The sequence below is a fragment of the Mangifera indica genome, chromosome 8 (genome assembly GCF_011075055.1).
Source record: "Mangifera indica cultivar Alphonso chromosome 8, CATAS_Mindica_2.1, whole genome shotgun sequence".
Taxonomy (NCBI): domain Eukaryota; kingdom Viridiplantae; phylum Streptophyta; class Magnoliopsida; order Sapindales; family Anacardiaceae; genus Mangifera; species Mangifera indica.
This window is the reverse complement of record NC_058144.1, coordinates 16,276,074-16,302,256: the sequence shown is the minus strand read 5'-3', so window position 1 is coordinate 16,302,256 and position 26,183 is coordinate 16,276,074. Positions and strand designations below refer to the sequence as shown.

General features: G+C 38.4%; 1 protein-coding gene across 1 annotated transcript; it reads right to left on the bottom strand.

Moving 5' to 3' along the window:
- Window positions 1–8,796: 8,796 nt before the first annotated feature.
- Window positions 8,797–12,596, bottom strand: LOC123224012. The gene is made up of 6 exons (XM_044647495.1): window positions 11,694–12,596; window positions 10,750–11,237; window positions 10,431–10,584; window positions 9,936–10,208; window positions 9,573–9,770; window positions 8,797–8,865 (listed from the first exon to the last, which is right to left on the bottom strand). Exons 1-6 carry the CDS (start codon window positions 12,594–12,596, stop codon window positions 8,797–8,799), a joined length of 2,085 nt encoding a protein of 694 aa, XP_044503430.1.
- Window positions 12,597–26,183: the final 13,587 nt, after the last annotated feature.

The window sequence follows — 26,183 nt, the reverse complement described above, 5'->3', positions numbered from 1 at the left end:
GATTGTGTGTGATATAGTTCCCATGGATGCATGCCATTTGTTGCTAGGGAGACCTTGGAAATTTGATAGAGAAGTAACTCATAATGGTAAAAAGAACACTTATTCCTTCAAATTCAAGGGGAAAACCATTACTTTGCTACCTTTTAGTCCCCAAGAAGCTAATAAGGTTATCAAAGGGAAAGAAGCTAGAAGGGAGAGTATGTATATGAATGGGCAGCAAGTAAAAAGGGCTCTTTTGAGTTTGCAACCTATCTTTGCATTGCTTATACTTGAAAAAGAGATCAAACACGAGAAGAAAGAAGCCCATCCCTTAGTTCAACCTCTTTTGGCCGAATTTGAAGATGTGTTCCCACTAGAGCTTCCATCCGGCCTCCCTCCTATAAAAGGCATTGAACATCAAATTGACTTGGTTCCAGGTACATCATTGCTTAATAAGCCAGCCTATAGATGCAATCCCATAGAGACTAAAGAGTTGCAAAGGCAAATGGAAGAATTGATAGAAAAGGGCTTTGTAAAGCCTAGCATGAGTCCATGTTCCGTTCCAACCCTACTTGTTCCTAAGAAAGATGGCTCATATAGGATGTGTGTGGATAGTAGAGCCATTAACAATATAACCATCAAGTATAGGTATCCCATCCCTAGACTTGATGACATGCTTGATGAGTTACATGGTGCTTGTGTCTTCTCCAAAATTGTTCTAAGGAGTGGCTACCATCAAATAAGGATGAAAGAAGGAGATGAATGGAAGACAACTTTCAAGACTAAAAGAGGCTTATATGAGTGGTTGGTTATGCCCTTTGGCCTTTTAAATGCTCCAAGCACCTTCATGAGGCTTATGAATGAGGTACTCAAACCTTTCATTGGCTCTTTTGTTGTTGTGTATTTTGATGATATATTAGTGTATAGCAAAACTTGTGATGATCATGTCTTGCACTTGAGGAGTGTCTTTGATGTGTTGAGAAAGAATAAGTTGTATGCAAAGGAAGAGAAGTGTGAATTTTTTGTAGACCAAGTTGTGTTCCTTGGATATGTAGTTTCCAAATATGGCATCCAAGTAGATTAATCCAAGGTAGAAGCCATTAAAACTTGGCACCAACCGAAGACTCTTACTGAAGTAAAGAGCTTCCATGGCCTTTCTTTTTTCTATAGGCGTGTTGTGCCTAATTTTAGCACTCTCATGGCTCCCATCACTAAATGCATGAAGAAGAATGGGTTTGAATGGTCCACAACAGCCTCAAAAGCATTTGAGGAGATTAAAAAGAGGTTATGTGAAGCTCCCATCTTAGCCTTACCTGACTTTGATAAAGTATTTGAAGTGGAGTGTGATGCTAGCGGAGTTGGCATTAGGGTAGTCCTCACTTAAGCTAAAAGACCCATAACTTATTTTAGTGAGAAGCTTAATGGTACAAAAAGGAGATATTCTACCTATGATAAAGAATTTTATGCTATTGTTAGGGCCTTAGATCATTGGAGTCATTACTTAAGGCCTAAGCAATTTGTTCTCCATTCAGATCATTAAGCTTTGAAGTTTCTTAGTAGCCAACAAAAGATAAGTGCAAGGCATGCTAAATGGGTAGAATTCCTTCAATCTTTTTCTTTTGTCTCTTCCTATAAGCAAGGAGCTTCTAATGTAGTTGTTGATGCACTCTCAAGGAAACATTATCTATTATCCATACTTGACGCACGGGTCCTTGGGTTTCAGCTCATGAAAGATTATTATCATGAAGATTAAGAACTTGGAGAGATCTTGAAGAAGTGTTCAATGGGTGCCTATGAAGACTACACTATCCAAGATGGTTTCCTCTTCGAAGGAACCAAATTATGCATACCTAAGGGTTCTTTTAGAGAGCTTCTCATTAGGGAGACACATGGTGGTGGGTTGGCAGGTCACTTTGGCATAAATAAAATCTTGGAGATGCTTAAGGAATATTTCTATTGGCCTAAGATGGTTGGTGACATCCAAGCCATTGTAGCAAGGTGTGGCACTTGTCAAGATCCAAATCTCATTTCAAAGTTGGCCCTTACATGCCTTTGCCGGTTCCGGAGCAGCCTTGGGAAGATCTAAGCATGGATTTTGTGGTAGCTCTTCCTAGAACTCAAAGAGGGAAAGATGCAATAATGGTGGTGGTTGATAGGTTTTCCAAAATGGCTCACTTCCTACCATGCACCAAGACTGAAGATGCAAGCAAAGTGGTGGACTTATTCTTCAAAGAAATGGTGAGACTTCATGGAATCCCTAGAACCATAGTTTCGGATAGGGATACCAAATTCTTAAGTCATTTTTGGAGGACTTTATAGAGTAAATTAGGCACTAAACTCATGTTTAGTACCTGCCATCACCCGCAAATGGATGGCCAAACTGAAGCAACTATTAGAACCTTGGGAGACATTTTGAGAACCATGGTCAGCAAACACTTGAGAGATTGGGATTTGAAGCTTGCCCAAGCCGAATTTGCATACAATAGGAGTCCAAGCATTACAACCGGACACTCTCCATTTGAGGTAGTGTATGGTCTCAATCCTTTAACTCTTTTGGATCTAACTTCTTTGCCTCTTGATGCACAAATTCATATGGAAGCCAAGGAGAAAGCTACTGCCATGAAGAAACTCCATGAATCCATCAAATTTCAAATCATGAAGACCAATGAAGCTCACAAGAAGAAGGTCAACAAGCATAGAAGGCCATCCATTTTCAAACCTGGTGACTTGGTTTGGGTGCATTTGAGAAAAGAGAGATTTCCTAGCAAGAGGAGGAGTAAGCTAGTTCCAAGGGCTGATGGACCATTTGAAGTGCTTGAAAGGGTGAATGACAATGCATACAAGGTGAATCTTCTGGATGAAATGGGAGGAGTCTCGCGACCTTCAACATTGGAGATCTTTCACCATACATGGAGGATAGCCACCTTGAGGACTTGAGGGCAAGTCCTTCCCTACTCGTGGGGGATGATGTATTTTTGACCACTTCTCCAACTCTAGCTTCCAAGTCTCTATCAAATCTCCATTTGGCTCAAGCCACCATTGAGAATGAAGAATTAGCTCCATGCAAGCCCAAAGATTCATTGCTTTTTCCACCTTGGCCCACCTTTGCTTATGGGTGCAATGCTATTACTTGGATCCAAAACTCTCATGATCTAATAGGTCTTAAAGATCCAAGAAGTCCTCCTTGAAGCCCAAGTGAAGTTACAACCATCCATCACTCCATTTTGAAACCCAAAAAGGTGCTCAAAGCCCAATTGGGAGAGTTGGACGAAATTGGATGAAAGGAAAGCTTTGGTAGGACAAGAGCCCACTTTTTATGGAATAATAGTGACATTTTGTCTTATTGCATTTATTTAAAGTATGGCATGACTTATTTTATGTGGTTTAGAGTGAATTAAGGGCTAGAGTAAACTATTTTATTAAAAGTCTATGTACACATATATCTTGCTGCCACTTACTCCCTATATAAAGTGGTCATGCTTTGTAAAATGCAGTTTTTTCTTTGGAATGAAAACTTGAAGAAGCTTTGTTGGCTCTCTTTCTTATTTCCTTTATCCAATCATTCTTGGTGGAAGATTGGTGGTGGAAGGCCCCAAGGTTGGTGGAACTTTCCTTTATGGCTTGGTTACATTTTATGTTTTATTAGAAATCCAAATTTGAGTGTGTATGTGTGTTAATTTTGATTATGGCAGAGAGTTGCAGCATAATTACCATTTCTGCCACTGTATTATACTTGTAATTTGATTGTCTTACTCTTTACCAATTGTGTACATCCATAGCTTGAAAGAAATTTCTTTGTGTTGTGATTATGATGAAATGAGTTCGGTTGGTGTTGGAAATAATTAAACATGTCAGGATCAAAATCTGTGAAATCTATAAATACGAATTTGCGTACCTGTTTCAATTTCTGATGAAGCGTCTTTGAATTCTATACTAGGTGTTGACGTTAGTCTGTTTCCACGACGCCATTTGCTCACGTATTGGGAGACAAGATTTGCTGTGAATTTTTTTTGGTTTGTAAGAGCAGAGGGAAGAGATTTCAATTACATTACCTCTTTGAGGAGGTAGTTTGGACAATTTATATGTGTCCAACTACCCTCCAACTCCCCTTCATAATTGCCCATGGCAGTTATATTAAATTGGGTCGGGTCAACCCATTATGGGTGGACCTAGATCCAATATCTCCCACTCACACATGATGGAAGGCCCAAGCCAAATGCTTAGCCACAAAAATCCCATATAATAGTACGTTTCATACTTGCAAATGTATCGTGCGACATCGCGAGCAACCTACACTTGGGAGCTAAATACTATGCATTTGTTAGGAATAACATAGCCGCTTCAACCCGAATAAAACAAATATAAAATGTTAGGCTTGCAGCACCCCAGACTTACTTGATAACATTAGCTCCCTTTAATCCCTTATTTATCTTGTGTTATTTTCCTATGTATCCATGATCAAGTCCAATCTCCATATGAGTGACATGATCGACCGGTCAATGGACACACGTAACATATAAGTCTTCCTCTTCTAGTCGAAATTCTCAGTTTAAACTTAGCTACTTTTCTAGTCATGTTCCATAGACCGAATCATGCGTGGCCATAGGTTCCAAGCTAAGGTAGCAACACTAAGAGTAAATATTGAACAACAGTAAAGAGTCAAAGGGTACTAACATGAGGTAATCTTCATAAAGTCTCACATAGTGAAGGAGCAGAGATTCATCCTTCCACTACTTTAACTGGTCGTCTTGCTTATGCACACATGGTATGAATCATGTGCTACAGTGTGTATTTTCTCAAATGTCATTCACAACACTGTACAGATCTTAGTTCAGTCGCTACACCCAGCGCCTAACCTGAGTTCTTAATTATCTTCACACTTGTAGGTATTTATCTATATTAAGAACTTATATCTAGCATTCACAAGTTATTTGGACGTGGGGAATCCAAATCGGTCATTTTCAAATGTATCTATTCATGACCTCATCTTGATTAATTATCAAAGCAACATTTTTATTTCAATAAATCTTTTCTTGAGAAATTTGTCTCCCATTGGTATGCTCTGCCAGCATCACATTTCTCAAGAATAATGTCTCATCTTTGCTCGCTCTCTCAACGCTAAAGGCGATTGCTCGTGTGAGTGAGCCAATCTCTAACTTGTGTGACATTGCAATCTTGTTGAGCTAAAAACGATGTGTATGTAGTGAAAACCCAAGAATTTCGGGAGGTAAGTTCAAAACATAAAATGAACTTAAATTCATGGTTTTTGACGTTGTGTCATCAGTACAATATATAAGCACAACACTTATCAATCATTGTCAATGCAATCCAAGAAATCTAACATGTGCAAGATATACTTTTCTTGGAAAAATCTCGGTCAAAGAATTAGTGACTATACTATGCGTAAAATTATATTGTACGTTCATTTCCCTCTTGGAAATCGAGTCTCTTATTACATTGTGTCTAGTGTCGATACGTTTGGTTATCTTATAAAAATTCAGGATTTTTCATTTCAACAGATAACCATTGCTCCGGTAATATCGTCCTGTTTACTCAGATTCATGAAGAATCTTCTCAACCAAACAGTTTCTTGCACATTTACTGAACAGGCTATATACTAGGCTTTTGATATGGATAAGGCTTCACATCTTTGTTTCTTATCACTCCAAGATATGGGCCTTTTTTGAGTAAGAAAACTTAGTCGTAAGTTAATTTGCGTTGGTTTAAAAACACTTGCCCAATTAGCATCTCAATAGCCAATCAAACGCAAGTTCGATCCTTAATCACATAATCAATCATCCACAGAGCCTTAAAAATATCAAAATTCTACATACAGCCTTTCAGTGCTCTTTTCAACATTTACTTATATCGACTAACTAGCCCAATCAAAAATAAATATCTAGGCATGTATGCACCATAGTATACATAATACATCTGATGGCATCTGAATAGGTAACCTTTGATATTTCTCTGCTTCTATCTTAAGTTTTGGGACATATCTCTTTTGGCTCAATAATTCATCATTTGACACAGGAATATCAACGGGTTCACAATATACCATATTGGATTGTTCTAGAATCTTTTGAAAATTACACTCTTATGACAGAGTCAAAAGTTTCTTTGAGCAATTCCTTTAAATGTAAATTCACAATATGTATTCTGTTTTCCCATATCCTGCAAGTCAAAAATATAGACAACCATCCTTTGATGACTATCACTTACTTCAAATCATTTCTAGCTATCTATACATCATCATACACATTGATAGAATTACAAATTTGTCATCAGACTTTGTTACATAGACATGATGGTCTTGATTAATCATTTCAAAGTTCAAGTACCAGTATCTAGATAATAGTTTTAGGTCATTCAATGTCTTTGAAGTTCGCATACTCTGCGCTTCAGACTATAACAACAAGATCTATATCTTATTTCATGCAGATTTCTTTGTCATGTTTTCCACTAAGGAAAATTGTCTTGACATTCATCTGGTGTAATTCTAAATTCAAATGTGTTATTACAGCTAGAATCAAATATATTAAAGTAAATCTCATAAATGACGAAAATATCTTTTTACATAATCTATACCTTCTCATTGGGTATAATTTTTCGCTATTAAGCGAAATTATATCTATTTATTTAGTCATCCGCCTTACGACTAATTTAGGAAATTCATTCATTCCTAATGAATTTTTGATCTGGCGATAAGTCAACCAAAACCTATAATTGGTTTGTTTTCTTGGTATTCCATCTCTTCTTCCAATGAATTTCAAAATTTTCTTATCAAAGGATGAGACAATTATTTCAAGTTCTTCATCGTCTTGGGGAATGGTTATGAAAACCTTGTTTTCACTTTAAAAACGTCACTTGAATACTTTTGGACATCCACTCCAATGCAATTGAGAATTAATGCTCCCACTAGGGTGATATGAATGAAACAAACAATTAAATATCATTACTCCCACTATCCGAAATAGGTTGGAGTTTAATTGCATTTGCTTCCATTATTTAGAACAAGTATAGATCTTATATCTTAGGACTCAACTAATGGTCGTTAAGATATACCTATCCTCATTCTTTTCTCATCTCATTCAGATGAAACCTTTTATCAACATCATCCCTATTAAGAAAATATCCTCTATGAATGTAGTATCTCTAATACAAATTCAATTAATCTTCTAACAAAATCCTCTCTAATGAACATATACCCTTTGGAGTGCTCAGCGTATCTGATAAAGATACATTCATTTCTTCTCAGTCCCAGTTATTTAAATTTATGGGAAAAGTTATGAATTGATATTGCTAACCACTAAGGTTACAATCAATTAACTCAGATTTTCTACCTGACCATAACTCATAGGGTGATGCAAATGATCAAGGGATAACTTCACCAAATTCGCACATGGGGAAGCATAACGATGGAGGTTCAAATTCTACTTCAACAAACACGAAGAAGTTGGATCCATTGAGCTATGACGGAGGCCCAATTACACGAGCAAGAGCCAAGAAGATGAAAACGACAATCATTGGGCTTGTTCAAAGCCATTTGGAGCTTATGGGAAAGAGTCCAAGTGAAGTCAAAAGGGAACTCATGGTCAACGATATGACAAGCATGGAGTGTAGTTCAAGGCCTGTGCATTTAATTCAATTTGAAGAATTAAAAGAGCTTACTTTAACACAAGGAGCCCAAATACATGAATTGGTCTAAGGGCAGCAAGGAGCACATGTTGGGCTTAGTCAAATATGCATATGGAAGCCCAAGCCACATCAATTCAACTAGCCCTTTTGTGATTAGTTATTATCTAGTTGTTATCCTAGTTTAATTAGGAAAGTTTGTTTAGTTATTATCTAATTGTTATCCTAGTTTAACTAGGAATCCTAGTTTAATTAGGAGAGTGCTTAGTTGTCATGAGTTGTTATTTTCCTTTTTTTTAAAGGATTTATTTCGTTTTTTAGGGTTAGAAGCAACATATATATATGTATTAAACTCAAGATTATGGGAACTTGATTTTAATCCAAAATTCCGAATTTCTCCAAAGTTCTTGTGAGAGTTTTCTTTGAATTCATTTCTTGAGAAAGTTTTGAATTCTTTCTTTGATAATTAGAGTTCCTTGTTGTTAGATAACAAGAGGGTTCTAATTCTTTTGGTTTATGCTAGATAGATCTTTGGGCAAGATTCAAAGAGATTGTTATAGTTCTTGTTAGATCGATTAGCAAGGGTTGTATCAGTTTGGTATCAGAGCATTGGGTCTAGTATAAGCTACATAACCTTTAGTCTTGTGTTCGTGCATCAATATAAAAAAAAAAAAAATTGCATTATTCATCATCAAGTGATTTGGCAGTAGCAAATTCAACATCAAAATTCTTCATACAAGTGGTTTGGGCAACATCAAATCAAGAGGAGCCGCAAAAGCACCAAAGTTTCATTCCTTGCCGATTTGCATCAAGTATCACCAAAATCACATATCATGATCCAAGCTTCAAGAGGTGTTCAAAGGCTTCCAGATCTGTTTAGCTAAGAGTTTTAGTGTTAATTAGTCATCCAAAAAAAAAAAAAGAACAAAAAAAACGAAAAAAAAAAAGAAAGGCAAAAAAAAAAATTCAAAGGCCATAATTTAATTTTTTTTTGTTAGCTCTAATTGTCAAGGGACTTTAATTTGTAATTCTCTTTAGAAAGTGAGTAGTAAAGGTCAACTCAAATAAGAACTCTAAGGGGAAATTCTGTGTGTGATTGTTTTTTTTTTGGTAAGTAATAGTAATTTTATACCAAAGAAAGATGTACAAATGCCTATCTAGGACAAAACCCCTAGAATAAGCTTAAACACAAGCATACCTTGGACAAGCCCCTAGGTTATGCCGAGACAACAAACGCTCACACCATTCAACCTATGGAACAAATAAACCAAAGATACATCACAAACACAAAGCAACACAACTCACAAGCATACCAAAGACAAGTCCCTTGGTTATGCCGAAACACCTACCTACCAACCAATTGCTACAAAACACAAAGCAAGACCTTACAACTCAAAACCAAAACATACTACAAGCCAACTCCACCCCATCTATTCAAAGATTGTATGAGGAATATCCCAATTGTTTGCAAGAATCATATTTTCTCTAGACTTGGTAACCTTTCTCAAGCATGAAGCTCTAACTCTAACACCTTCTTGAATAAGCATACGGACTCTCTCCCTTGGTAATCCGGCTCTTCCAAAGCAAGTATCATTCCTAGACTTCCAAATGTAGTACACGGCTGCCCCAAAGCAAAGCTTACTCACAATATTCTTGAAGCTATTTTCCTTCCATTTGTTTGCTAATTCCGGGATCATTGAAGTCCATGAGCTATACATGATTTGTTGATGGCAAAGATTGAGCATTCCATTCCAGATTTGGGAGCTGAAAACACACCTAAAAAATAGATGGTCCATGCTTTCCGGATCCACCTTACATAATGGGCATACATTGTGGGAAATAAGGCCAATTCTTGCTAACCTATCTCTTGTCATTAGTTTACCTCTAATACCCAACCATACAATGAATGAATGTCTTAGGAAATGCCTTTTAAACCATACAATATTGTGCCAACTTACCTTGTCCTTCCTACTCCTCATAATCTCCCATGCCGATTTGATTGTGAACTTGCCATTAGAATTAGGAGCCCATGTTAGAGCATCCTCCCCTCCCATTGGGCAGCAAGGGAGAGCTCCCTTTATCTCCATGAGGTGGCAAGAATTCGCTGCTGGCCATTTCCACCCATGCTCATCAATGACTTCTTTTACTAAAGCATGCTTAGGAATTCCGGAATCATAGATAATCCGGTTCCCAAATTTGTCCATTAATGGTCCAAATGGGTGCCAATTATCAAGCCAAAGAAAGGTGTTTTCCCCATTGCCAATGACTTTCTTGAACTTGGTTTTCATTTGTTCCCTAAGTTTTAAAATTTTCCTCCAAACCCATGAGCTCTCATTATTCGGTTTGATCTCCCAAAAACTTTTTCCTCTAAGCTTGTTTGCCTTTATCCATTCCACCCATAGTGAGTTCCCCTTATCAAGGAGGATCTTCCACATATTCTTTGTTATGGCAGCCTTGTTCCACACTTTGCACCTCATAATGCCGAGACCTCCCTCCTCTTTAGGCACACAAACCTCTTCCCAAGCAACTTTTGCTTTTCTTCCATCCATGGCAGCACCATTCCAAAGAAAATCCCTCAATATTCCATCTATTTCCTTGTGTACATTTGAAGGAAGAATAAATATAGAAGACCAATACACTTGAATGCTAAATAGGACAACCTTGATAAGTAACAATCTCCCCGCATAAGATAAGGACTTATTCCGCCACGAATAAATTCTCCCCACAATCTTATCAATGAGCATCTTGCAATCACTTCTTTTAAGCTTTGAAGAAGTTATTGGAACTCCTAGATACTTGAAAGGCAATTCTCCTACCTCCACATTGATAGAGTCCGCAAGCTTGATCTTCTCCTCTTGGGGTAATCCGGAGATGTATATATTGCTTTTGTTGCAATTCATTTGGAGACCGGACCATTCATGAAAAAGCTTTAGGGAACTTTTCATGAGAGTAAGCGATTCAACATCTGCCCTACAAAACAAAATAAGGTCATCGGCAAAGCACAAATGAGTTATGTTGTTTTCCTTACATTTCCAATGATGGCCAAAAGAAGGAATGTTCTTGAGTTCTCCAAGCATCCGTGAGAGGATCTCCATTGCCATGACAAAGAGGTAAGGGGATAAAGGGTCCCCTTGCCTAAGCCCATGAGAACTCTTGAAAAATCCCACCAATTCACCATTTATTCCCAAAGAAAAAGAGGGGGTTGAGATGCAGCTCCTAATCCATCCAATGAATTTTCCATGAAAACCAATTGCTTCAAGAATAGCAAGGATGAAGTCCCAATGAACCGTATCATATGCCTTCAATAAGTCAATCTTCATGGCACACTTCTTGTCTTTGCTCACTCTATGGTAATTATGCATTAGGTCTTGACACAACATAATATTCTCTCCAATGCACCTTCCTCCCACAAATGCTCCTTGGGCTTTATCAATGAAACTCGGAAGTATGGCTTTGAGACGATTTGCAAGGATCTTTGAAATGCACTTATAGATTATATTGCAGCAAGCTATCGGCCTATACTCCATACACCTTGAAGCGTTAGCAACCTTAGGGACAAGAGCTAAGATAGTGCAATTTACCTCCTTGAGAAGATGGCCTGAAGAGAAAAAGTGCTGGACTGCCTTGATCACATCATTCCCCACAATCTCCCAAGTGGTTTTAAAGAAGAAGGCTCCATACCCATCCGGACCCGGAGCTTTGTTGTTGTCCATGGCAAAGATAATGGATTTGATTTCCTCTTCCCCCACTTCCTTGATCATGTTTTCTTTCTCTTGAATCTCTATTTGAAAATTAAGCAGCCTTTGAATTTCCTCTACATTGGAATTGCATGAAACCGTGGAGTTAAGGACCTTTTTGAAATAGCTCACAAACTCCTCTTTAACATCCTCCATATTACTAACAAAGGTTCCATCATCTAGGCACACCCCATTGATAGAGTTCCTACTCCTACGGGCTTTGATACATTTGAAGAAAAACTTGGAATATTGATCTCCTTCTTGAAGCCAATGAACTTTAGCTTTTTGGCGAGCTAAAGATTCTTCAGCTTCACTTAGATTTTTGTAGTTCTCCAAACAAACCTTTTCTTCCTTAGCTAAATCTTCATTTAGTGGGCTGCTTTGAAGTCTATTTTGAACATCCTCCAGCCTTCCTTTTGCTTCTTCCACCTTCTCTGAAATTCTCCAAAACCCCTCCTTATTTAGCCTCCTAAGAACCTTTTTTAATCTCTTGAGCTTGCTGATGAGCTTATACATAGGGCTGCCTTCTACATCCTCTTGCCAAGACTCCCTCACAATATTAAGGAAATTATCATGTGTTGCCCACATGTTATAGAACTTGAAAGGGACCCTCCTCCTCCTTACACCACCTCCACACGTCACAATGCATGGGGAATGGTCAGAGATGGAATGGTTAAGAAACATGGCAAATGATTCCTCAAAAACATCTTTCCATTGTTCATTTACAAGGGCTCTATCCAACTTGCATGCTATCCTCCTATGTCCCTCACTACAATTACTCCAAGTGAGTTGGTTTCCCATGTACCGAAGATCTTCTAGATTTGCTTCCTCACAACACTTATTTAGGTCATCACTATAAGTATCTCCCCATGACACTCCTCCAATTTTCTCACTTGGACCCCTAATTGCATTAAAGTCCCCCATTATTAGCCACGGTTTGTTCCCCATCCCATTGGAGAGCCTATCAATTTCCTTCCATAATCTTCTCCTTTCCATAGGTTGATTATACCCATAGACTATAGTTAAGGCTATAAGAGAGTTCTCCTCTACTAACCAAGCCTCCCCATGTATGAATTGCGGATTTTTCTCAATGACATTAAAACTGATAGTATCCTTATTCCATCCTACCCAAATTCTCCCATTAGGGTGACTATCATTGTTATTAGCATTCTCCCACTCTCTCCAAATATTACCATTCACTATACTTAATCTATCATTCCCCACTTTAGTTTCCAACACAGCCATTATTTCAATGTTATTATGCTTGATAAAGTGCCTTACCTCCCTTTGTTTGATAGGAGCATTGAGGCCCCTAATGTTCCAGCAAGCTATCTTTGTCATTTGGATGATAGTGGAGGGGAATTAGCTTTCTTGAGCTTTGCCAATTTTTTCCCCAAGTTCTTAGTCTTCTCATCCATTTCCTTCTTCCTAAAATCCATCTCATCCACCTTTAGTTTTCCTCCGAATGGGACTATTGTTGGAGAGCCCTCAATTACCAAGTCCTCCCCCCCATTTGTACTAGCTCCTTCTACCTCCATATCTATCCCTTTTGCTGTTGTAACTTGACTACTCTTGGAAGTGCTAGCTTCATACAACTTTTCTTTTCCTGCCGAAATGACTTCTTCATTGGTTTTCTCCGGATTGACCTCTTCTTCCATCATTGTGCTCCTTTTGATTTGCTCATTGGACTCATGGTTGGCTAATGCTGAATATCTATTGTTCTTATTTGTGTTTCCCCCCAAATTATGAAACTCCACGCCTTTACCTTTGGCCTTTTTGTCATTGCCGTTTGCCACCTTTAGTTTACTGTCTTTCCCATTTAGCTTCTTTGTTGTTATCATTCCATCCCCAACCTTGAGGTTTTTCCATGAAGATGTGCTACCTTCATGTTTCGGAGCAAAATGACAATTGGCAGTGGAGTGTCCAAAGCATTGGCACCCATTGCATTTTAGTGGTTTCCAACTATACTCTACATTGATCACCAAGTTTTCACCATTTGGAAGAGTTAAGTTGATAGTCTCCGGGCATTCCGCATCCACTTTGATCTCAATACATATCCGTGCAAACTCTAATCTTGTCCCTCCTTCCGTAACAGCATCCATATAAAGAGGATTCCCAATGGCACTTGCTATGTAGCTAAGTCCTTTTGGAGACCAAAACTCAAGTGGAATGCCATACAATCTCACCCATATAGCCACCTTTTTGACATCATTGATCATCATGGGAAGGTTTGTAGTCCATTTCCGAACTATAAACGGCTGTCCACCAATTGTAATCTGTCCTACTTCCACCGCTCTAGAGACTCCATCCATGTCTTGAAATTTTAGTATAAAAACTCCTTGGCCAGAGGTCATAACCTCACTTAGTCCATATGATGCCCATATCTTCTCAAGTGCTCTTTTAACAGTCAAGAATGGAGGTCTTTTGCCAAGGAAGAAACCCACCGCACAGGTTCTCCATTTTGCAGCACCCTCTTCCGCAATTTCTAGTGGAGGGGCAACACACACACGCCCTTTTGCATCTCTTCCTTTAGGCTCATAATATTCCAGCTTAGTACAAGACTCCTTTGGGGCGAAGAGGGAGCTCCAAGGAGCCTTATTATCTTTAACACCAACGGAAACCAAAGGAGTTTCAGTAGACTTTTCTTGACCAGAAGACTCCATACTAAAAAAGGTAATTGGCGAATGAGGGAAGAGGGAGGGAGGAAAAGAAAGAAAGATGATGAGAGCCTAGCTAAAATTATGCAAGAATCAGCCTGCACAGAGTAGAGCAGACCATAGGCACAGCAGACTAAACTTTCCTGAAAAGGAAAAGAGGAGACTGCCACGGAAAGAACAAAATAGTATGCACCAAAGAGGAAGTTGCGCAAACTACAAGCAAAGTTTCAAAATTTGAATTTCAGGAGAGAGGGAAGCTAACACCACCAACCAAGCTACTAAGCTTAACACCGGAAAAGAAGAACCACCGGAAATGAAAGCAGAAAACCGAAAAACAGGATTGAGATTGAAACCGGAAAACTTAGAAGAGACTTGCTCTAAAAACAGCACCTTCAAAATAAGAATAAAAAAACTCTAGAGCAGTCGCCATAAGAAAGAAAGAAAAGAGAATAAAACAGTAACCGGAGGAGGGAGCAGAGCCGGTGACCTTGGTCACCGGACCGGAGGATAGAAAACTAAGAGATACCAACACAGCCAAGAATGAAGAACTCAAAGACTAAAGGGGGGGAGGAGGAGGGGGGATGTGGTGTTTAGAGAGAAGGGAGAGCATGTTTTTTTTTAGAGAGAGAGTTAGACTTTTTGGTGAGCGTATTAGAGTATTGCAAACACATTTGAGCGAAAACATGTGAGAGAGTGTTAGAATAGGTGTTTTCTAACGTTTTTCTTGCAGGTTTACATCATGGACCCTAAGGAGAAAGTTACCTTAGAAGCAATACAAGGAATGTTACAGAAGATGATGTTACAACAAGAGGACATGTGGAGTGAAAACCGCAATGTCCAAGAAAGGTTGGAACAAGGTACCCCTAGCCGTGGCAAGATAAGAGACACAAAACGTAGCCTCTTTGATGATTTAGAAGGGGAGATTGAAGAAGAAGGATCTACACGTTCCAACAAAGGCAAATCAAAAGATGGGAATTTAGGTTCAATCAAAATGAAGATTCCAGCTTTCCGTGGTAAAAGTGATCCAGAGGCATATTTAGAGTGGGAGAAGAAGGTAGAGCGTGTATTTGAGTGCCATAACTACACCAAAGAGAAGAAGGTGAAATTGGCAGCTGTTGAATTCACCGACTATGCTAGTGTATGGTGGGATCAATTTACCTCGACTAGGCGCAGAAGCGGAGAAGGTCCTGTTTCTTCATGGTTTGAGATGAAAACAATCATGAGGAAGAGATTTGTACCACAACACTACTATAGGGAGCTGTACAATCGATTACAAAGGTTGAATCAAGGATCCAATAATGTTGAAGAATATCACCAAGAGATAGAGATGGCCATGATTCGAGCCAACATTGAGGAGGATAAGGAAGCTACTATGGCACGTTTTCTTTCAGGTTTGAACCGTGATATTGCTAACCTTGTTGAGTTGCATCATTATGTAGATTTTGAGGATATGGTACACATGGCAACCAAGATTGAAAAACAACTAAGATCAAAAACCAAGGCTATTTCGACCCCAACATCATGGAAGCCGAATTGGAAAGGGAACAAGGGAGGTGATGCAAATACAAATAAGGGCAGATCTGATCAAAGCAAAAATAAAGAGCTCACTACACCAAAAATGCAACCAAAGGATGACAAATCCAAGGGTAAATCACGTAATATACAATGCTTTAGGTGCTTGGGATACGGACATAGAGCTGCACAATGTCCAAATGCAAAGGTGATGACCTTACGCAATGGGGAGGTGGTGAGTGAAGATGGGAGAGAGGATGATGATGACTTGAGTGATATACCACCATTGGAGGATGTTTCAGAAGAAGAGGGCGATGAACCAGCCCCTAAAGGACCAATTTTCACGTTGGTTGCAAGGCGTGCTCTAAACATGCAAGCTAAGGAGGATGAGGTACAACGCGAAAATATCTTTTATACTAGATGCATGATAAATAATAAATTGTGTAGTATGATTATTGATGGTGGTAGCTGCACTAATGTTGTTAATGCTGGTTTAGTTGATAAAGTGGGGTTGAAAACAACTAAACATCCTAGACCTTATAGGTTGCAATGGTTGAATAATAGTGGGGATATTAAGGTCACGAGGCAAGCATTAATTTCATTCTCTATTGGGCGTTATCATGATGAGGTTTTATGTGATGTAGTACCTATGCATGCTAGTCACATATTATTGGGACGCCCTTGGCAATATGATAGGCGTGTTATACATGATGGGTATTCTAACCGATATTCATTCAACATGAATGGTAGACATGTCAACTTGTTACCTATGACGCCTAAAGAAGTATACGAAGATCAAAAAACTTTGAGTGAATGTGAGAGTGCACATGGAAAAGAAAAGATGCACAAGCAAAAGGAGAGCTGTGAGAAAAGCCAAGAAAGGTGTGCAAATAGAGAGGAAAAAGGAGAGCAAGTAGAGAGGATGCGCAGTGAGAAAAAAATTCATGAGAGTGCACATGCAAAAGGAGAGAATAGTGTGCAAAGAGTGGCAAAAAAAAGAGGTAAAAGGCAATTTTTATGCAAGAGGGAGTGAGGTTCGAAAGGCTTATTTAACAAGGCAGCCTTTAATACTATTGGTATTCAAGGATGTGTGTTTATCTTTTGAATCTAACTCAATTCTCTCTTCTCTCTTCTCTCCCTAGTTCTTTTCAAGCTTTGTTGCAGGAATTTGAAGATTTGTTTCCCGAATCCATGCCTGATGGTTTGCCGCCATTGAGGGGGATAGAACATCAAATTGACTTCATTCCTGGAGCACAAATTCCAAATCGCCCAGCTTATAGGAGCAATCCCGAAGAAACAAAGGAGTTACAACGTCAAGTGGATGAGTTGTTGTCAAAAGGGTTGATTAAAGAAAGCATGAGCCCATGTGCCGTTCCTGTTCTATTGGTGCCAAAAAAGGATGGATCATGGCGTATGTGTGTTGATTGTCACGCCATCAACAAAATCACTGTAAAGTATCGCCATCCTATTCCTCGTTTAGATGATATGTTAGATGAATTGCATGATGCACGTATATTCTCTAAAATTGATTTAATGGCTGGTTATCATCAAATTAGAATGAAAGAAGGAGATGAATGGAAAACTGCCTTCAAAACAAAATATGGTTTATATGAGTGGTTAGTGATGCCTTTTGGGTTAACTAATGCTCCTAGTACGTTCATGCGCTTGATGAACCATGTTTGCGTGAATTTATTGGCAAATTCATTGTTGTCTATTTTGATGATATACTTATGTATAGCAAATCACTTAAAGACCACATTTTGCATGTGAGATCTGTTTTTTGTGTTTTGCGTGCGCAAAAGTTGCATGCTAAGCTTGCTAAATGTATGTTTTGTGTGCCTAAGGTTACATTTTTTAGGTTATGTTGTTAGCGAGCATGGTATTGAGGTTGATAATGAAAAGGTTAAGGCTATTGAATCTTGGCCTACACCTAAAAACGTTGGGGATGTTCGAAGTTTCCATGGCTTAGCTAGTTTCTATAGGCGTTTTGTGCGTGATTTCTCTAGCATAGCCGCCCCTTTGATAGAAGTTATTAAAAGGAATGTTGGTTTTAAGTGGGGTGATGAACAAGATAGTGCGTTTAATATGCTTAAATCTAAGTTAATTTCTGCTCCTATTCTTGCTTTGCCTAACTTTGATAAAACTTTTGAGATTGAATGTGATGCTTCGGGAGTGGGAATTGGTGCTGTTCTTTTGCAAGAGGGCAAGCCAATTGCATACTTTAGTGAAAAATTGAATGGCGCAGCATTGAACTACTCAACATATGACAAGGAAATGTATGCATTAGTGAGGGCATTAGAGACTTGGCAACACTACCTTGTGCCTAAAGAGTTCGTCATCCATACCGACCATGAAAGTTTGAAGTATTTGAAAGGTCAAAACAAACTCAATAAGCGACATGCAAAGTGGAGTGAATTTCTTGAATCCTTCCCATACGTCATCAAATATAAGCAAGGTAAGGAAAACGTTGTGGCTGATGCATTGTCTAGAAGGTATGCACTTCTTACTACTTTAGATGCTAAATTGCTTGGTTTTGAGCATATTAAAGAGTTGTATGCATATGATCATGATTTTAGCAATATGTATAATGCATGTGAGAAAGCTGCCTTTGAAAAATTTTATAAGCATAATGACTACTTGTTTCGTTTGAATAAGCGTTGTGTGACTAAGTGTTCTTTGCGTTTGATGTTAATTCGTGAGGCACACGAAGGAGGTTTGATGGGTCACTTTGGCATAGCTAAAACTTTAGATATTTTACAAGAGCATTTTTTTTGGCCTAACATGAAATCTAATGTTTCTAAGTATTGCACTAATTGTATCACATGTTTGCAAGCTAAGTCTAAAGTGCATCCACATGGTTTGTACACGCCATTGCCTGTCCCACATTCACCTTGGGTAGATGTTTCTATGGATTTTGTACTTGGACTACCTAGGACTAGACGTGGTAATGACAGCATCTATATGGTAGTTGATCGGTTTTCTAAGATGGCACACTTTATTCCATGTCATAAAACTGATGATGCTTCACATGTTGCTGATTTGTTCTTTAAAGAGGTAGTACATTTGCATGGTATGCCAAGAACTATTGTTAGTGATAGGGATGCAAAATTTTTGTCTTACTTTTGGAAGACCTTGTGGGCGAAATTAGAAACTAAGTTGTTATTTAGTACTACTTGTCATCCACAAACTGATGGTCAAACTGAAGTTGTGAATAGAACTTTAGGGCAATTATTGCGTGCTATCATCAAAAAGAATGTGAAGTCTTGGGATGAAAGTTTACCCCATGTAGAGTTTGCATATAATAGGGTTATGCATTCATCCACGCATTATTCACCTTTTGAAATTGTGTATGGTTTTAATCCTTTAACACCATTAGATTTATCTCCTTTACCTTTGGAAGAGCGTGTTAATTTTGATGGTGCTAAGAAGGCAGAATTTGTGCGCAATTTCCATGAGAAAGTGAGGCAAAACATAGATAAAAGGAACCAACAAGTGGCGAACCAAAGGAATCAAGGGCGTAAGAAGTTGGTTTTTGAGCCTGGCGATTGGGTTTGGCTACATTTGCGCAAAGAACGGTTCCCTTTGCAAAGGCGATCTAAACTTCACCCACGAGGAGATGGACCTTTTCAAGTTGTTGCAAGGATTAATGACAATGCATATAAATTAGATCTCCCTGGTGAGTATAATGTTAGTGCAACCTTTAATGTTTCTGACCTTCTTCCTTTTGATTATGCAGGTGGAGATTCAAGGTCGAATCCTTTTGAGGAAGGGGGGAGTGATGCGAATGATCAAGGGATAACTTCACCAAATTCGCACATGGGGAAACATAACAATGGAGGTTCAAATTCTACTTCAACAAACACGAAGAAGTTAGATCCATTGAGCTATGACGGAGGCCCAATTACACGAGCAAGAGCCAAGAAGATGAAAGCGGCAATCATTGGGCTTGTTCAAAGCCATTTGGAGCTTATGGGAAAGAGTCCAAGTGAAGTCAAAAGGGAACTCATGGTCAACGATATGACAAGCATGGAGTGTAGTTCAAGGCTTGTGCATTTAATTCAATTTGAAGAATTAAAAGAGCTTACTTTAACACAAGGAGCCCAAATACATGAATTGGTCTAAGGGCAGCAAGGAGCACATGTTGGGCTTAGTCAAATATGCATATGGAAGCCCAAGTCACATCAATTCAACTAGCCCTTTTGTGATTAGTTATTATCTAGTTGTTATCCTAGTTTAATTAGGAAAGCTTGTTTAGTTATTATCTAATTGTTATCCTAGTTTAACTAGGAATCCTAGTTTAATTAGGAGAGTGCTTAGTTGTCATGAGTTGTTATTTTCCTTTTTTTTAAAGGATTTATTTCGTTTTTTAGGGTTAGAAGCAACATATATATATGTATTAAACTCAAGATTATGGGAACTTGATTTTAATCCAAAATTTCGAATTTCTCCAAAGTTCTTGTGAGAGTTTTCTTTGAATTCATTTCTTGAGAAAGTTTTGAATTTTTTCTTTGATAATTAGAGTTCCTTGTTGTTAGATAACAAGAGGGTTCTAATTCTTTTGGTTTATGCTAGATAGATCTTTGGGCAAGATTCCAAGAGATTATTATAGTTCTTGTTAGATCGATTAGCAAGGGTTGTATCATAGAGAGTGGAAGCAATTGGATTAGTAGGGAATCGGTTAAGTTCTCAAGCAGCAATAAATATCATATCATCATAAAGTGACTTGACGTTTTGCTTCCACTTTCATTGACTTAACCATTTCCAATATAGTTCAATTACTCTTCTTCACTCATTGGTTGTTGCGAAGTTTTGGAATTACTATTTACCATACTATTTCTTTCATTACTCAGTTCTTTGAACTTTTGGATCAAATGCTCAAGACCTCGTTGAGTTCATAAAACTCTTATCTATTTTGTCTAATTGATTATCAACCTCAATTATATATAGTGTCTAAAGCAGTCTACTGCTTCTAACTTATGGGAGATCAAGTAGACAAGACTGAATTGAACATTGTTATCATCACTAGTAATGAAATATGAGATACATTCTCAAACTTTACATTCATAGGAAAATATATACCCAAGTATATAGATTGCAAAGGAAGTCAAACTTATATAGCTTTTGTCAAATGGTTTTCTAGAAGTTTTTCCAACTAGGCAATGCTTACATATGGATAATTCTATTTATGTGAAAGTTTCTAATAAACTTTCATAGGCCAATTTATTCAACCCATCTTGGCCAACATGCCCTAATGTAACATGTCATATATTTGCATTCATATTCATACACATAGGAGAAGCAAATAATGAAAAACTTAACTTTATCAAAAATGTAAGGTGACAAACACCATATAACCATTCAACCAACAAACTAAATCAGTATAAATCAATTATATCACATTTCAATAAAACACCTAGAGAAATTCAAATTATATCCTAGTTTGAGAAGAACAAATACTTTGACCAAGATTTGTTGAATATTTAGAGCATATTGGATTTTGTGTAGGTATAGGATTCGATCATTTGCAAAACTTATTTGCTTGTGTCTATTCCTCTTGCTACAACTCTTGTGTTATTGCCTACATATATCTAATTTATTTTATTCAGAATTTGACAGAAATCTACTAAAGATCTTCTATCATGAACTACTTGGTAAGTGGCTTCTGAGTCCATAATCCACGTAGGATAATACTCAGTTAATATCACAGTACTAGAAAATCAAAGTTTCATCACTTGATTTTAAACAAGACTATCATTTTCAGCTCTGTTCATTCACAAGCAATATAATTCTTTTTTTTTTTGGTGACTGGGGGAACCCTTCAGCTTGCGCTACCGGTAAACCCCTGGAGTCGTCGGCCTTGCCCCTATTTCCGACAACCAAGTACACCTAGGCTTATTAGTGGTAGCATTTTGGGACCTCCTGTGACTCGAACTAGGGACACAGGCATAAGCGCCGCAGCCTTAAACCACTAAGCCACCCATGGGGCTTTAGGTGATATAATTCTTGTTGCTTCTATTGCAACTATTCATCTTGTTTCTGTCTATACTTCTAGTACTTTTTTTTTTGGTAAGTAATTAATGATTTTATACCAAAGAAAAGATGTACAAGTGGTTTATCTAGGACAAAGTCCCTAGATTAAACCTAACACAAGCATACCTAGGACAAGCCCCTAGGTTATGCCAAAACATAATGCAATACAAGAAGCACAAATAAAATTACAATAGACTCAAAGCTACAGCTCACATGTAAGTGCACTTAATGGAGCAAATAGTGTAAAGAGCACCAAAGCTACAAAACAAAATGAATTCGGCTAAGGTGAGCAAACAGCCGAAACTACAAGCCATACAAGGAATCACATAAGTATAAAACTAGATACAAGAAACACAAGACACATCACTTCCAATATCCGGAATTCAACAAGTTAACAATATATAGATCGTGGCAAGTCCCATATCAATGCAATGGAGTCATTTATGCTTGAACTTTGAATGTTTAACAAGGACGAAGCTCTAGCTTTCACACAATCCTTGATGGCGGCAATAATCCTCTCTTTTGGAGATTTGCTCCTACCAAAGAAGACATTGTTGCGTTCACCCCATATGTAGTATAAAGTGGCACCAAAGCAAAGCTTACAAATAATGTGTAATAGATTATCTCCCTTCCATTTATCTGCATAAAAAAGAACAAGAGTGCCCCAAGGATGGGGGGGAATATCAAACCGGCAAAGATTTGCAAAATGGCTCCATATGGCGGCAGAATATGGGCATTGAAAAAAGAGATGATCTATGCTTTCCGGAGCCAAATTGCATAGGCCACACATATTGTTTGGGATGATGCCAAGGTTATATAGCTTATCCTTGGTCTTCATACCACCCTTGATACCCAACCATGCAATGAATGAGTGCCTAGGGAAATGTCTTTTGAACCAAATGATACTATACCATGGGACTTTAGATTTGGATTCCCTAATGCTATTCCAAGCCGATTTGATGGAGAATTGACCATTGGCGCTTGGTTTCCACCAAAGGATATCATCACCATGAGAAGGAGGAGGCATGATGGTATTTTTTATTTCTAAAAGAGCTGTAGAATTTGTCAATGGCCATTTCCATGTTACTTCCCCAATCACCTCCTTGACTTTACAATGCAACGGAAGCCTTGAGTCATAAACCACCCTAGGGCCATATTTGTCTAAAAGGGGTCCTAGAGGGTGCCAATTGTCATACCAAAGGTGAGTATTCTGCCCATTTCCTACAATTCTTCGGATTTTTCCTTTAATGCTTTCCCTAAGCGAAAGCAATTTCCTCCAAACCCATGAACAGTTGCTACTAGGTTTAATCTCCCAAAAGCTTTTATTTCTAATGTGATTATCATTGATCCAATCAGCCCATAACGATGTTCCAGCATTTAGAAGGAGTTTCCATATATGCTTCATCATAGCAGCCTTGTTCCAAGATTTGCTTTTCATAATGCCCAATCCTCCTTCCTCTTTTGGAAGACAAATATCGTCCCAAGCGACTTTTGCCTTCTTGCTACAGGATATGTCTCCACACCAAAGGAAATTTCTAAGGTAGCCATCAATTACCTTATGAACTTTTGCGGGAAGGATAAATGTAGAAGACCAATATACTTGGATGCTAAAGAGAATAGCCTTGATAAGAATAAGTCTTCCAGCATAAGAAAGGAATTTGCTTTTCCAAGAGGAGATCCTCGCCACAATCTTGTCAATGAGGGGTTTGCAATCATCAATCCTTAGTTTAGATGAAATCATAGGGACACCAAGATATTTAAAAGGGAGAGGGCCAAATTCAATGCCAAGGATTGATTTTAGGTGTTCCGCTTCAGCGTTATTGACTCCGGAAAGGTAGATATTGCTCTTGGACAGATTTGCTTTAAGCCCGGACCAAGAATGGAAGCAATCTAATACCTCTTTTATAAGAGATATGGAATAGACATCCGCCCTACAAAAAATCATGAGGTCATCCGCAAAACATAGGTGAGTGATATTATTCTTTTTACACTTCCAATGATGGCTGAACTGAGCATTCTCCTTTAGGTCACTAAGCATGCAAGAGAGCACCTCCATAGCAATGACAAAAAGGTGAGGAGAGAGTGGATCCCCTTGCCTTAACCCTCTAGCACTTTTGAAGAAGCCAACAAGTTCACCATTTAGGCCCACCGAAAACATAGGACTCGTGATGCAGCTCCTTATCCAAGTTATGAATGTTTGCGGCATGTCAATGGAATCAAGGGCAGCAAGCAAGAAATCCCAATTTAAAGTGTCATAAGCTTTCATAATATCAATCTTAATGGCACATTTCTTTTCATGAGTGTTCTTATGGTAACCATGCATAAGCTCTTGGCATAAAAGGATGTTTTCACCTATGCTACGGCCTCCCACAAAGGCACCTTGAGCTTTGTTTATGAATTGCGGAAGAATGACCTTGAGGCGGTTTGCCATGATTTTAGTGATGCATTTGTACAAAGTGTTGCAGCAAGCAATAGGCCTGAAATCCTTGCAAAAAGTAGGATTAGTAACTTTAGGAACAAGTGCAAGAATAGTGCAATTTACCTCTTTTAAAAGGTGGCCTGTTTTGAAGAAGTGTTTTATGGCCCTTATAATATCATCACCAATGATGTTCCATGTCGACTTGAAAAAACATGCACCATATCCATCCGGACCCGGGGCCTTGTTATTATCCATGGCAAAAATGGTTTCTTTGATTTCCTCCGCTGAAATTTCTTTGATGAGCATTTCTTTTTCCTCATTTCCAAGCCGGAATTTGACTACCTTTTTGAGCTGCTCAAGGTTCACATTTGAATGCTCCCTTACATTTAGGATAGATTTGAAATGGTCCACAAATTCCTCCTTCACCTCCTCCATGCCATGAACAAAAGTACCATTCTCCCTTTGGATCCCATAGATAGAGTTTCTATTTCTTCTACCTTTGATGCTTTTGAAGAAGAATTTAGTGTTTTGATCACCTTCCTTAAGCCAATGAACTCTTGATTTTTGTCTAGCCAAAGATTCCTCAGCTAAAGAAATGGATCTATAGGATTCCAAACTTATTTTCTCCTCACGAGCAAGATCCTCATCCAAGGGGTTTATCCGGAGAAGCTCTTGGACATTTTCAAGTTGCCTTCTAGCTTCTAACACTCTTTCGGAAATGTGACTAAAATACTCCTTATTGAACTTTTTTAATTCAACTTTCAGTTTTTTAAGTTTGCTTGTCACCTTGTACATGGGGCTGCCTTGTGCTTCTTGGTTCCATACTTCAGCAACAACATTGAGAAAGTTTTCATGGTGTGTCCACATATTGTAGAATTTGAACGGAACTTTCCTACAATCTTCTATGGTGCCAATTCTCACCAAACACGGAGAATGATCGGAAATTGAGGGGTTGAGGAATTGAGCCATGGCATTTGGGAATAAATCTTTCCAAGAATCATTGATGAGAGCCCTATCAAGTTTGCATGCAATCCTTCTCCCTCCTTCACTACAATTGCTCCAAGTTAGGAGATGACCCATGAACCTTAGGTCATCCAATTCAGCCTCTCTCATACAATTACTAAGGTCATCACAGTAGTAGTTTCCCCAAGCAGCCCCACCAATCTTTTCTAGGGGGTGTTTGATGGTGTTGAAATCACCCATTATGATCCAAGGTGAATTTTGCATCATATGAGCTTGATTAATGAGATTTCGCCAAAGAACCTTTCTCTCCATAGGATTATTGCTGCCATAGACTATTGTCAAGCCAATGCTAGAATTCTCCTTAACAAGCTTTACATCACAATGTATATATTGGCTATCTTCCGTAATAACATTGAGTCTAATAGTAGCTTTATTCCAACCAATCAAAATTCTGCCTATAGAACCATCATTCATGTTACTACAATGTTCCCAACCTTCCCAAATGCTAGAGCATACTCTATTGACATTAGAACTTCGAATTTTTGTTTCAAGAATGGACATAATATCAATCTTATTTTGCAAAATGAATCTACTAACCTCCTTTTGCTTAATAGGAGCATTGAGGCCCCTAATGTTCCAGCAACCTATATTGGTCATTTGATAGAATTGATGGGGGAAGCATTTCGCTTTTGCTTCATCAATCTCCTCCGTTGTGATTTGCTAAGAGTTTCACCTTTCTCCCTTATGAAATCCACCTCATCAACCTTAATTTTCCCTCCAAAGTGATTAATTGCTGGAGATTCCCAAAGCTCCTGATCTGAAGTTCCTTCTTTTGAGAGAATTTCCTCCATCTGCTCCACCTTTGAATGATCGGCCACTTTTGATGTCATGGTGCTGGAAGAGCCACCAAAAACAGATTCCAATCTATTTGGAGGGCATAATTCCTCATGTGTTTCATCTACCAAAATAATCTCCCCTTCGGTTTGAGCTTCCTTAGTCTCAATGTTTCCATTGGTAGCTAAGGCTGCAAACTTGTTGTTATTAAACATCCCCATACTATTGTCAAGGATTTTCTTCCCCTCCTTCTTATTACTAGGGGTCGTTAAGTTTAGTCGTCCCTTCCCATTGTTGTTCATAGCCGTATTCTGAATTCCAGAAGCTGCCATCCCCACTTTTGCACCTGAGGCTTCATCCTTGTTATTCACCTTTCTTCCTTTATGTGAGCCATATTTTCCTTTTTCAGCTTCTCCT

Excerpts from the sequence above, each read along its gene's own strand:
- LOC123224012 (XM_044647495.1), bottom strand. The coding sequence starts at position 12,596 with ATGGCTGTGTTGGAAACTAAAGTGGGGAATGATAGATTAAGTATAGTG. Across the intron at positions 10,209-10,430 it reads CGGACTCTATCAATGTGGAG|GAAATAGATGGAATATTGAG; the intron begins GTAGGAGAATTG and ends AATGTACACAAG. Across the intron at positions 8,866-9,572 it reads TGAGGAGTAGGAAGGACAAG|GTTGAATGGTGTGAGCGTTT; the intron begins GTAAGTTGGCAC and ends TTTGTTCCATAG.